We start from the raw sequence: 13,315 nt of genomic DNA on the forward strand, positions 1-13,315 counted from the left end.
CATTGACTCCCTATGAGAGAGTTCTCATCTCAGCGGTTCATTTCCGATCCGTTCAGCAAAGCGGTGCCTGTACGTTTTTGAGGCGATTTTGCCTCAATGGCAAAGCTTTGTGCAGCGATTGTGTGAACGTTTTTAAGAATAAATACATCGTATTTATTATTTTCCAGGTCAAAGAGTTCACTTCCTGATTTGCGTCCGGGAGTGAATTTAAATACCGTTTTTTTTTACCAAAAACGCAGCGCGCAGTGGAGCGCTGGGAGGGGGGGGGGGGGAACCCACTGCGCAAAATTGCAAAATGTTTGCGATTACAATTTTAGATGTGAACGAGGCCTCATTCATGCAGTGATATTCAATTAACCATTTTCGCCTTTTGGACGCCCCCGTGTCGCCCATCCCCGGTAGCCCGGAGATCAATGAATGGGAACATTGTTCCCATTCATCGATCTAAGTCCTCGGTACAAACAGCAATGGCTTCTTTTCAGAGGCTGCGGTCTTTCTGAAAAAAAACCATGTCCTTTTAGTTCCTGTGAGCAAGCATGCTCGCAAATAAAAAAAATTGTAATAATAAAAAAAAAACAAATAGTTTAATATGCATATGAGGAGGGTATACAACTAATATTTTTTAAATTATAAGCTTGTAAATAGTGATGGAGGCAGAACTAAAAAAAATGCACCTTTATTTCCATATAAAATATTGGCGCCATACATTGTGATAGGGACATCATTTAAATGGTGTAATAACCAGGACAAATGGGCAAATACAATACGTGGGTTTTAATTACGGTAGCATGTATTATTTTAAAGCTATAATGACTGAAAACTGAGAAATAATGCATTTTTTCCATTTTTTTCTTAATATTACTGTTAAAATGCATTTACAAAAAAATAATTTGTTGCAAAATGTACCACCCAAACAAAGCCCAATTAGTGGCGGAAAAAACAAGATATAGATAAATTCATTGTGATAAGTAGTGATAAAGTTATTGGCGAATAAATGGGAGGTGAAAATTGCTCGGATGCATAAGGTGAAAAACGACTGAAGGCTGAAGTGTTTAAAGAGAAACTCCGACCAAGAATTGAACTTTATTCCAATCAGTAGCTGATACCCCCTTTTACATGAGAAATCTATTCCTTTTCACAAACAGACCATCAGGGGGCGCTGTATGACTGATATTGTGGTGAAACCCCTCCCACAAGAAGCTCTGAGTACCAAGGTACTTCTGGCAGTTTCCTGTCTGTGAACCCTGTTACATTGTGGGAAATAGCTGTTTACAGCTGTTTCCAACTGCCAAAACAGCAAGCAGCAGCTACATCACCTGCCAGCAGTAAAATTGTCACCATGTAATAAATGTCAGAATATAAATCAGGGATTTAAAATATTTTACAATGGGCAAACACTGACTAAATAATTTATACATAATTATTGTAAAAATTAAGCACTTTTTTACTACATTATTTTCACTGGAGTTCCTCTTTAAGTTCCTATAGGCTAGTTACACACCAGGACGTTGCGTTTAGGGGACGTTATAGGGCACATAACGCAACGCCTGGTGCTCTCTGGTGTGGACGTCGGAGTGAGCCGCGTTGTGCAGCTCACTCTGACGTCCGTCATGCCGTGATGCGTACTCTTGGACGCATGCGGCATCACGTGGTCCCGCCCGGCCAATCGCCGCACAGAGCGGCCGCTCCAGGAAGTAAACACTGCACGTCACTGAGTGCAGTCAATATTAATTAGCCATGTGCCCGGCCGCTCTCCCCTCCTCCCCAACATGACTGAGCATGTGCAAACAGTCTAACGCGGCTTAGCCGTCTATAACGTACTGCATGCAGCACTTTGCTGCGTTACAATGTAACGCAATGTGGGCAGTGTGAACAGCCCACTTGTGTTATATTGCTGTGCGTTGGGGGAGCGTTACAGACTGCACTAACGTGCGCCTGTAACGTCCCTGTGTGCAAGAAGCCTTAATGAAACAATTTGCACATAATCTGCAGGCTGCTATCGATCTGGTTATTAAGAGGAACACAACATAGGTTTCAGGGCTCGCCTCAAATTCTTGAAAATCCAAATGTGAATGATTGAGAACTTAAAGGGACTCCGAGCTCTGAAAAAAATGGAAAGTTGTACTCACCAGGGGCTTTTTCCAGCCCAGTGCTGGTCGGGAGGTCCCACGCCGGCGTCCTGGCTCCTCTCCTTCTCCCCGCTCCGGAATGGCTGGCAGGCCGCAGCCCGGGCGACACTCTCCCGAGTGTCGGGCTGCTTCTTCCGCATATGACGCGGATTACGTCACACGCCGGCCGCCTCGCGTCATCACGGCGGCCGGCGTGAAAGTACTGCGCATGCGCATGCGGCCTGCCAGCCATTCCGGAGCGGGGAGAAGGAGAGGAGCCAGGACGCCGGCGTGGGACCTCCCGACCAGCACTGGGCTGGAAAAAGCCCCTGGTGAGTACAACTTTCCATTTTTTTCAGAGCTCGGAGTCCCTTTAAAGAGCATCTGTATTGTTAAAATCTCTCAAAAGTAAACATACCAGTGCGTTAGGGGACATCTCCTATTCCCCCCTGTCACAATTTTGCAGCTCCCCGCTGCATTAAAAGTAGTCAAAAACAGTTTTAAAAAGTTTGTTTATAAACAAAATGGCCACCAAAACCGGAAGTAGGTTGATGCACAGTATGTCCACACATAGAAAATACAGCCATACACAAGCAGGCTGTATACAGCCTTCCTTTTGAATCTCCAGAGATCATTTATGTGTTTACCTTCTTTCCCCCCTGCAGCTCTCATCCACTGAAGAGTGACAGGCTGATTGTTTCTTCCTGCAGACAGCTCTGCGGTGTCTGTAATTCCAAAGCATGTGACAGCCCAGCTCCATTCACAGCCTAACAGAGGACGATTTATCCAGCTTGTAAAGCTCTCTTCTCTTACTGAGAGAGCAGAGAGGCTGCCTAATCTAAATAACACACACGGGAGTGTGCATCAACAACACCGAAGAGTTGGCAGCCTTCCAGACACAGGGCGACAAATCCGACAGGGGAAAGATAAGTTAATTTATTACAGAGATGGTGATAGTAGAAAGTGCTGCAGTAAGCCAGAGCACATTAGAATAGGTTTTGGAACTTGTAGGATAGTAGAAAAAAGGATGACATTTTTGTTACAGAGTCTCTTTCTGGACATATATTGGCAGATACAGCTCACATCAAAGGCAGAGCTTTTCAATATGTGAAGGGTAATATCCCTATTATTATGTGAAAAATGGTGAAACCGTACATATACCATGGTGGTGGTAAGAAATAAGAACGTTTATGATGGCAATTACATTTGAGACATATGGGGATTAACAAATACTGTACCTCTCCCATTTCCTCTCGTAACTGAGCAAACTCTTGTTTTTCAAGTTCCAACTTTTGTTTCCTTTCTTCTTCTTTTAACCTTTTTTCTTCATCCATTTTTTGTTTAAGAAGTTCTTCAAATTTGATATCCAGTTTACCCGGTGCGAGTGCTTCCTGAGATGTGGTCTTACTGAGTGGCAAGCCATCTTCATCTGGCTCCTGGTTAAGAAAAAAAGAAAATTAAAGGAACACTATTGATAAACGTTTTTTTTTTTTCTATTGAGATAGGAATGTTTGGGAAGTGCTGTTAAGTACTGGTGTATACATTTGACTGCTAATCTGTTTGTTTACTGTTATCAAATTCCTTTCACACTTCCCTCACGCTGATTCTGACAGGCCAGTGAACCTTGAGAGGGGGGATTCCCTCACACTACATCTGTTAACCCTGTGTGTGAGAGAAAGCTCTCACTGGCAGGTACCTGTCTCTGACTGAAATGTCTGCAGAAAGCAGAGGAAATGTATGTTATGTGCAACATAAATTGTAATGTGAAACCTGACACCAGAGCCATTTCATATAACTGCCTCAATATTACACTGTTCTTAGCATGTCAGACTGCAGAGATTCACCTATGCTAATGAGACATTCCAAACGTAGCTAAAATCTACACACAGTGAATTACAGCTTTTGCCTCTGATATTTAACATGAAAAGTAGGAAAATGATTACACAGCTACTTAGACATTATTTGTACATTGTCATTTTAGAACACTTGGTTTGATAGTGTTTCTTTAATCCTGGTTGACCTTAAAAGTAAAACAATTCTGTGACCTAATTTAAAAGGATGTGTAAGTGTAGTGATTTATTTTTGTTAGTTATGAGTACATTAGTAGGAAGTCAAAAAGAATTATGTTTTCTTAATGGAGGGGTGTGGTTAAAAGTAGTAGTAGCCACGCTTGAGAAATTGCCTCTCTCTAGTTCCCCTCCCTAGAAGAGGGGAACACCCAGAAGATAGTTTAGGACTGCTTTGCTTGGGCATTTCTTGGGCATTTGTTAAAGAAAAACTGTAAAAAAAAAAAAAAAAAGGCCATGGGGAGGGGGGTAGGGAGTAGTCGTGTCTGCTCTACTGGGCAGGCAACTTTCTCGCCTGGGCAGTAGAGCGAACCCAATCAAGCTCGGCTACTTCCACCTGAGCGTGATCGGAAAGCCGCTACTGCGTCTGCACAGAATTGTGGTAGGTAAATATTGCAAGCACGGCCAGCTGTAATTGGGGGGGGGGGGGGGGGGGCAGCACTGGATCACCAAGGCTTAGAAGGATGGGGGAAGCCTCATTAGGAACCAGAGACTTCCCCTTCCTGAAGTAAGTATCCCCTAGGGCAGGGGTCAGGAACCTTTTTTTGCTGAGAGAGCCATAAACCCCACATATTTTAAAATGTATTTCCGTGAGAGCCATACAATATGTTTCAAACTGGGACAGTGAGCATGCGCAGCAGAGGGCTGTCCCTGTTGCCATGGTGATGTGTATACAGTTGATCTGCTGGGCAGCAGAAGTCTCAGACACGTCTTCAGCTTCTCTTGTATTTCAGCAAGATCAGCAATTTCCACTAGAGCCAGACAGGAGAAATACTGACTAACAGCTTGTACATTTAGCTAGCTGACTTGGGGGTTGATTCACTTTGTAGGAGGAGATCTCTGCACTTTGGCCCAATAGGCTGCCTGTCACAATCAAAGTGTGGGGATCTCATCCTACAAAGTCATTGGACCTGACAGGGTCCAGAGTGGGACAATTGGAGCAGCTGTTCATTTTGGGGTAGTGCAAGTAAGTTAGTAGAAGATGCTACAGCAGTAGTGCGCTACTTTGAAATTTTTGCTTGCGCTGCCACACTAAGCTGTGCTGCTTGAGCAGTGTAACTTAGTGAATCAACCCCTACTGATTTGTCTGAGAGCCAGATGCAGCCATCAAAACAGCCACATCTGGCTCCCGAGCCATAGGTTCCCTGCCCTAGGGACTGTTCCCTAGGTTCTAGATGAGAAAAGCTGTTCAATTGTGAAAAGCAGACATTAATAGTGCTTATACATGGTACATTTTTTTTTTCTCGATTAGATAGATCGATTTAGATTGATTATTCGGCTAGATCGAATATAAAGATTTTTCCAACATGTCCGATAGAATTTTAATTGAAAAAATGGCATCATCGTTTGTTTTCTGAATATAAAAAAAATTCTTTTTAACTTTCATTCGATTCCATTGTTTTGGCCAAAAAGCGGGAAAATCCATAAGACATACACCAAGATTGTTTTAAGAGTAAGGTCTCTTGCACATACGGACGTTGCGTTTGGGGCTACGTTAAGGTGGCACAACATGCCCCTAACGCAACGCTGGTGGAGTACAAGTCGGACGTTATAAAGAGCCGCGTTATGCGTCTCTTGGTGCGCCGTTTTCATTCTATACTGATAGAACGAAAACAGAGCATGCGTCAAAAAAAAAAAAAGACATTACTAAGCATGTGCAAACAGTGTAACGCAGCCACATATGAGTATAACGCACAGCATGCTGCACTTTCATTGAACGTGCAGCGTTCTACTCTAACGCAACGTGGGCACTGTGAACAGCCCATTGATTTTTCATTGCTGTGAGTTGGGCTGCGTTACAGGCTGCTGTAACATGAGCCTGTAACGTCTTACTGTGAAAGAGCCTTCAATGGTATCACTTCTAAGGGAAGAGGTCCAACACATGTCTCTGCTGGAATCCATTCATAAGATAGAGCCTTTGCCCTAGCGGTGGCCATTGACTATTCTAATAGAGCAGTGAGCTCAATGGGACCAAATGACTTTTCATCTACATATTCTGCTATAAATTGAAAAATCAATACTTCTTTAGTAATTCAGGTCAAGAAACCGATGCAGAAGTCTCTTTTGCGCTGGTGCAGTCTCCGTAATTTTCTGAAAAAGCTGTCTTCATTTCCCACCCATGGATCATGAATATAAATATATAGCGTCTGTATATTGTAGCTTCATTTTGGGCTCTTTATGAAGACAACATAAAGTATTGTACATTAGAGTCTCAGTTATCGGGCACCAAGGGGGATCGACTGATGGTGGATGAGTGTGCTTCCTGGTTGCTTGATACACAAACAGCACACTTCTCCTACGCTTAGACTGGCTCTGACTGACGGAAGAGCAGGGTCCCAGTTCTCATAGCTGCGGGCAGCGGAGGACGGCGGCGTGGGAGCGATCCATGCGTATGGGGCTGGAGGAAGCCCCAGGTATGTATAAAATCTTTTCTAGGTTTCATCTCTGGTTCCCTTTAAACATTACCAGTCAGACCTGTGAAACCTTTCTTAATATGTCACACTTTCCTGAGCAACCAAAGTTGTTATTTTTGAATCAGTTTTCAATACCAAACCCAACGCCCCCCCCCCCCCCCCCCCCAAGTAATATATATATATATATATATATATATATACTGTACATACTGTATATATGCTACACATTCTATTCAAAGTGTACGTCCTATAATTTTTATATTTTATATATGATTATAAAAGGAATAGAAAGCTGCATCAACAGTCAAAGTTTGGCACAGTGAACCATTAAAAAAAAGCTAAAATGAAGAAGACGTACCATGTTTTTCCTAGCCTCTGCAAATTGCTTTCTCTCTTCCTCCAGTCTCTTCCGAGCCTCCTCCTCTGCTTTCCTCTGTTCTATTTCTCTTCTTTGCTTTTCCAGTTCTTCAAAACTTAATTTCAGTTTACCGGGCTGATTATAATCCTTTACTGCTTCCAGTCCTTGTATGTCTTCTTCATCTTCTTCGTCTTTAGAAGCCTGTGGAGCAAAGGCAGCATATTTACAAGACGCCAAAAAGTGTTACTAGCCAATGGGACAGATTTACTAATAAGGGATCTACACTCCCAACAAAGTATTACCTTAGGTAACCAAGCAATTTCTTTTAATATAATTTTGAAAACCAAAGCAAGTTACAGCACATTAGTGGATGAATGCTAATGCAAAACAGGTTACAGTGCATAAGCCTACCCATAACAAAGCAATAACTAAAAAAAAAAGTTTTCAAATTAATAATGCACTGTTAAGAAGGCATGGCGTAGTAAGTAATATGCAGATATCCAACGTGTAGCCAAAATTCCACAATCATATGGATTTCTACGAAAGACTATTTTCAGTTTAAGATAAATATCTGTCCTATAGTTTTACAATAATAGTTTGGATAACTTTTGCTTTGTGGAATAAAAAAAAATCAGGGGATCCCATGTGTAGGCTGAGCTTTATTTCACTTGAAGCCTAAGCATCCTCCGCTAATTTGAAATGAGTTCACCGAATCATTAGAACTATTCCATGTGTGAAGTTTCTAGGTGCTTATGGACAGACACGGAAAACACTTACCATTAAACTGAGAGAATGGTGAAAAAATAAATAAAAGTGGTAAAGAGTACTTGAATGAATACAACTATAATCGTATAATGATGAGTTGAAATGATCTAGCATTTGGAAAGCACGTATCTTATGTAGGTGGATGCCTGGACTCAAAGTGCATGGCCTGCTAAGAAGAGAAAGCACCACTTAAAGTGGTCTGAAATTCCGACATAACATTCAATAAAAATGTGTTTCCCTACTTTGTATTACTCATAAAGTTATCATATTTGCTTCTGTGCACAAGTAACATTGTCCGTCTACAAATTAAGTTTCCAAAGTGTAGTTTATCTTGCTCTGAAAGCTGCCATTGCATTTTATTCCTTTTCTATTAAAAACTGCTTTTTATTATATATTAAAATCCTCTAATGAGCTATTATGAACTCTGTGTGTGCCTGAAGCAGAGACAGTTTCTCAGAGAGTGTTTGTTTACATTCCAGTGTGGATACATTTGTGTTTAACAAATAAAAAATATACTGTTCTCTCCAGTTTGGATGCGGATTTGAAGCTGAATACCAGGACAACGTGCTTTGTTTAACCATTTCAGTTATGTTCTGCTAGAATTTTTTTAGGATAGTAGCTTTAAAGCTGTAAGGAATCTTTTAGAGCTAAGTAGAAATGCTGGCTTTCAGACCACTTTAAAGTGCCCTCAGTAGGTTTTCCTGGTTCTGTGTGGATCCCGTTTACAGCAGAGTCTCGGGTATCCGGCACCAGCGTGGTTCGTCTGATGCTGGATACATGTGTTGGCTAAAAATCACAAACCTCCCCCCTAAATACTCACTAAGCCTTCAGCGATGTCTAGCAGCCTTCCTGCAGCACCTAGCATGCTCCTAGTCCCTTTTCGGCTTCCCCTGTGCACAGAATCCAGCGTGCCACTTGACACATGTCGGGTCAGGTGACACGCCGATTTATGTGCATGGAAGCTGCTAGGTGCTGCAGAAAGGTTGCCAAACGTCGTTGGAGGCTCGGTAAGTATTTCAAAAGCCTCAAAACCCACTCAACACAAAGTTCCCATTATCCCTTGGGCATGCCGGTTAATTGAGACTTCCAGTTGTCTGAGTTTTGGATAACAGGGACTGTTGTATATTTTGCAACTCTAGCCATAGTCTAGACCCATTTGTCTTTAAAGAAAAGCCTATTGACCTACCATTATGTTTTTGAATTTGGGACTCTTGCGATACAAGGCAAGACTCCTATCCACTATACAGTACTTCTGTGCTTGGTGACCAGATGTCTTGTTCTAGTTATAGTTTACTAATGGAAACAATAGATTTCTACTCTACCATGCTCTTCCTTGCTTCAGCAAAAGCTCGCTTTTCTTCTTCTATCCTTCTCCTGGCCTCCTCCTCTGCTCTAATTTTTTCCTCCTCTTTTCGCTGTTTCTCTAATTCCTCAAAGCTTAGCTTCAGCTTTCCTGGACGAAATTCTTCTTTGTACGCGTACGTCTGTTCCAATTCGTCTTCATTGACCTTCAGAAACAGATGCTAGAAAGTTATGTTGTCTTTTTGGACTTTCTAAGTAACATTTTTTTGTCGGTACATGCAAACTTGGATGTCTGAGGAACATCCAAGAAAAATCAAACTGCAACAAAGACAAGACTATAGTCACTTTTTCCGTCTGCTATGCAAGAAGACACAAAATGGATAAAAGTCATTATTTTCATAGTTAAGGAGTTCTGTCATTCTTACTTTATTCCCACGCTTAAATTTAGGTAGTCAAAAAACTATTTAAGGGTTAAAGTATAAAAATAGAAAAACAATCTGGATTAAGGGGGTTGGGGGAGGAAGTAAACAACTGGCATGGAGAATACAGAGAAGGAAATGATCTTCTCATGTGTTAAGGGTACTTATCCATTAAAAAGTGGTTTTAATAAGTGATCAGCAGACCAACTCAGTGGAGTTTTTTTTATTACCGCATGTTGTCTTGCTTCCTCAAAAGCCCTCCTCTCTTCTTCTAGACGGAGTCGAGCTTCCTCTTCTGCCAGCTTCTTCTGTTGTTCCTGCCTCTCTTTCTCTAGCTCTTCAAATGTTAGCTTGAGCTTTCCAGGTGTTATCTGTTCCTTGCTTTTTTTGTCTTGAATTTCCGTCTCATCCTTAGAAAGTTGGGGTAAAAGTTTGAAATACTTACATAAATACCTTTTAATCTAAACCAGATTTCTGTAAACCATTTTTATGCGTGTTACCATCAATGACATAAAATCCTGACAACATTTTCCATGTTTCTCTTCCTCATGCCCCCCCCACTTTCTAATATATAGAGATGATCATCATGACATTGAGTCTTTTAACTAAAGGCCTGCTTTTGATTCTGTTAGTGCATAGTAGCTACATCAGTACCAACGTATCTAACCATTACCATAGCGCAGGAGCGCCTCTTAGCTTCACGGAACGACCTCCTATGCTCATCGTATTTCCTTGTTTTTTCTTCTTCACGCCTTTTTCTCTCCTGTTCCTCCCTTTCTTTTTCCAAGTCTTCAAAGTTAACATTTATTTTCCCGGGTGATCTAACTGTCTTTGCTGGTGTGACCACAACTTCCACTTCTTCCGTTCCTTCCTGTTTGAAATAAACACTCTTCTTGGTTAGTGGACTTGTTTAGAGACCAATGTTTTCGCTAAAAGGAAACCTGTCTGTCAGTTGCATAATTTATCTCTAAGAACAAAGAAGGTTTATAGTATACAGAAAGAGTTATTATGGAAGAAGACAACCTTGTGGTTAGAGAAAGTTCATCATGAAGTCACGTTCAAAAAAATGAATGGGAATCAGCCTTCAAGATCCATAACTTCTTAGGTGTTTTGGGGACTTCTTTTGAAGGAACATATTTAGGTATTCCAAGAAATCTAGGAAGCATTGTGACACATTTTCAATCATAAATATCTTCTGCGGACCACAACACAGAACCTTGATTCGGAATCCCAGGACCAAATACTAAAGGTAAACACTTATGGGTGTTTTTGAATAGGTATAGGTTTTATATTTTCCGTAGTCTATACACAACAGAAGTAGACATTCTGTGGGTTGGGTATACCGTCTATGTTTTTGGGGGAGAATCTATTCTTTCAAACCACATCTAATTTCTATTTTCTTAACCTGTCGTGTTAAACCTTCTTAAATTTGGAGTTAGGCAAATCGCCATCTTATAACTTATGTAAACTCCCGTTGAGTTAAAACCAAGATTGCTTCATTACTATCCAGTGAGTGTTAGTGAAGACAATCATACAGAATGAAAAAGAAGAAAAAACAAAAAGAAGGAAGGATGTTTAACGGAATAAATATCTTTTTACCTCCATTTCCGAGTCACTTCCCGCACTGTTAATGTCCTCAATCTATTAAATGAGAAGTCCAAAGTGTCAAACCCTGCTAAGGATCTCTTGTAAAAGAAGAAAAAAATAAAGAGATGTTCTCGTCCCTCAGAAATAATCTTCTCTGAACGCCTCACTGATGCACTGGAAAAAAAGGTAGCTTGGGACTTAAAATCTCAAACCTTAAGGTGACCGGTGACTATAAATATTGAAACATCCATAAAAACAGATCATTTGAATTCCATTGTCTCGAAGGTGTCTTCTCAGTCCTCTGAGAATTAACACCTGTCTGCACAGGTTTGGTAGAAGACCTGCTGTTATAAACAAAATTAAAAAGGGAAAAGTTTTGTGGCGTTTAGGTTTCAAAGTAGCTTACGTTTCTCAGAAGGGGTAACTGATTGCTGTAGTTAACACAAGTTTCATGTGCAAAAAAGTACAGCAAAACTTTTAGAACAAAAACAAAGTAATTTTAAAAAAGAACATTGAAGTTTCTGTTAAATTCACTGTGCATAAAGAAATGGAGACCTGAACATTCAATAATGCTTGCAGAGAGATAAAAAGACAAAAGGAGACCGGGAGCGCCCAATCTGGTGTATTATCGTTGGTATTAAAGCGAGGTGTTTCAAAACGATAAAGCTATACTCACAAGGCTGGGTTGCAACAAGAGGCAACCACACTACAACAGCATGTGGAGAAGTACTGTCTCCACTCGGCCTTGTATATGTTGGGTGAAGGTTGCAGCTCCTTACAAGGACCACCAGGGGTGGTTGGCTCCCCTGACAAGGGGTAGTAGGTGAATAGCAAAGTAGTAGGAGGTGCCCGGATAGATACAGTATGTACTGACAATAGCAGTACCTATAATAATATACTATATATGCTATACTATAAATATATATTAATAGTATTTCCACAGTGAGCGGCGGCGTTCATACAGGCGTCCCGAACTGGAGACTGTGCTATTTTAGGCACTGTACTCGACCTGAGGAAGCCTCTCACGCCGTGAAACGCGTTGTCTTTTTAAAGTGCCCAATAAATTTCCTTTTATTTTACCAAGGCCTACTGAATTCTTAAGGTAGGACCAAGTTAAATTATTATATTACTATATACTTTAGAGGTACTGCTATTGTCAATACATACTGTATCTATCCGCGCGCCTCCTACTACTTCGCTATTCAATAATGCTTATCTGCAAAGTTACGACTTGGACAAAACAGCTCTTGGCTAAATTATTTCTATAGTTAAGAATAACAAAAATCTGGTAAATCCTGAAGCCAAACTGACTTAAAGGAATGATCACTCTCCCTTAACACACCCCTTTTACAAAACAGGGCATATAACAATGAGCAAAGCATGAAAAAAACAGATTATGAAAGGAATCATTTTGTAAAAACTGTATGTCACCAATATCAGCAATTCCAGGGCCACAATATAAATGTTTTATGCAAATGTTTTTTGTTTGTTTTTTCCTGAAAACCTCCCTATTGTGGGATGGCATGTAGTTATTACTTCCATCACACTCAGCGCTTGCTTGTGAAAAGGGTGCACAGGAAACTGCGAGCTAGTGAGTAGAAAGGTAAAGTAAAATTTAATATGGTAGTTTTCTTATTCTGCAATGACCTTTTCGCCCGAGCTAAACCACAACTAAGCACAGAATGAATTTGGTTAATCATTGATACCTAGTTTCCGAATCCGATTAGCCCTCTACAAATTCAGGATCTGAACAAGTCAACTCCAAAATCCCTTGGAACACAAAAATCTCTTAAAGTCAAATCTACAGTTACTAGTATGCATATTTGTCATAAAGAGTATGGGTTGATTTTGCACGGAGTAATGGGAATATCAATTCACAATACTCTTGTTCTTTGGCTGTGCAATGCTGATGATGGTGTTATTTTGGTGCCAAGCCTATCTAACTGTTTCATCCTATAAGGTACGTGGGATGAATCCCTGACCTTATTTGAACCCTAACATCATCATGCGCTTCATTAGTTGGTTCATTCTGTATAGATATATTTCAGTTTCCTAAAGGTTTTGGAGAGTGTGGACAGTCTTTACTTATCTAGTTGGCCTTTGAACATGATTGGTGAATTATTTAACCAAAAACAGGGGAGAAATGTATGTCAGCAACGAGTATTCGTAGGACAACTTCATTTCACAGGTTTTTGCATCATTTGCTCAGTTCTTTTGCTCTAGGTAAGTGATCTGAAATCTTGGCTCTCCAGCTGTTAAGGGGCTACAAGTCCCACAATGCATTGCAGGAGTCTGA

At 40.8% G+C, this 13,315-nt stretch overlaps 1 protein-coding gene across 7 annotated transcripts in view; it reads right to left on the reverse strand.

Annotated features, from left to right (window-relative positions):
- NEXN (nexilin F-actin binding protein) overlaps positions 1–13,315 on the reverse strand; it is a 110,101-nt gene that overhangs the window by 46,094 nt on the left and 50,692 nt on the right. For 4 of the 7 annotated variants that reach the window (XM_068239177.1, XM_068239174.1, XM_068239180.1 and 1 more), the window contains 6 exons: positions 11,032–11,073; positions 10,106–10,303; positions 9,663–9,842; positions 9,034–9,219; positions 6,947–7,147; positions 3,347–3,544 (listed from right to left, as the gene is read on the reverse strand). In XM_068239177.1, the coding sequence (XP_068095278.1) occupies positions 3,347–3,544; positions 6,947–7,147; positions 9,034–9,219; positions 9,663–9,842; positions 10,106–10,303; positions 11,032–11,073 (1,005 nt within the window). The remainder of the gene's footprint in view (positions 1–3,346; positions 3,545–6,946; positions 7,148–9,033; positions 9,220–9,662; positions 9,843–10,105; positions 10,304–11,031; positions 11,074–13,315) is intronic. The other 3 variants (XM_068239176.1, XM_068239178.1, XM_068239179.1) reach the window with 3 other exon arrangements.

The sequence above is a fragment of the Hyperolius riggenbachi genome, chromosome 6, assembly GCF_040937935.1.
Source record: "Hyperolius riggenbachi isolate aHypRig1 chromosome 6, aHypRig1.pri, whole genome shotgun sequence".
Classification (NCBI taxonomy): Eukaryota; Metazoa; Chordata; class Amphibia; order Anura; family Hyperoliidae; genus Hyperolius; species Hyperolius riggenbachi.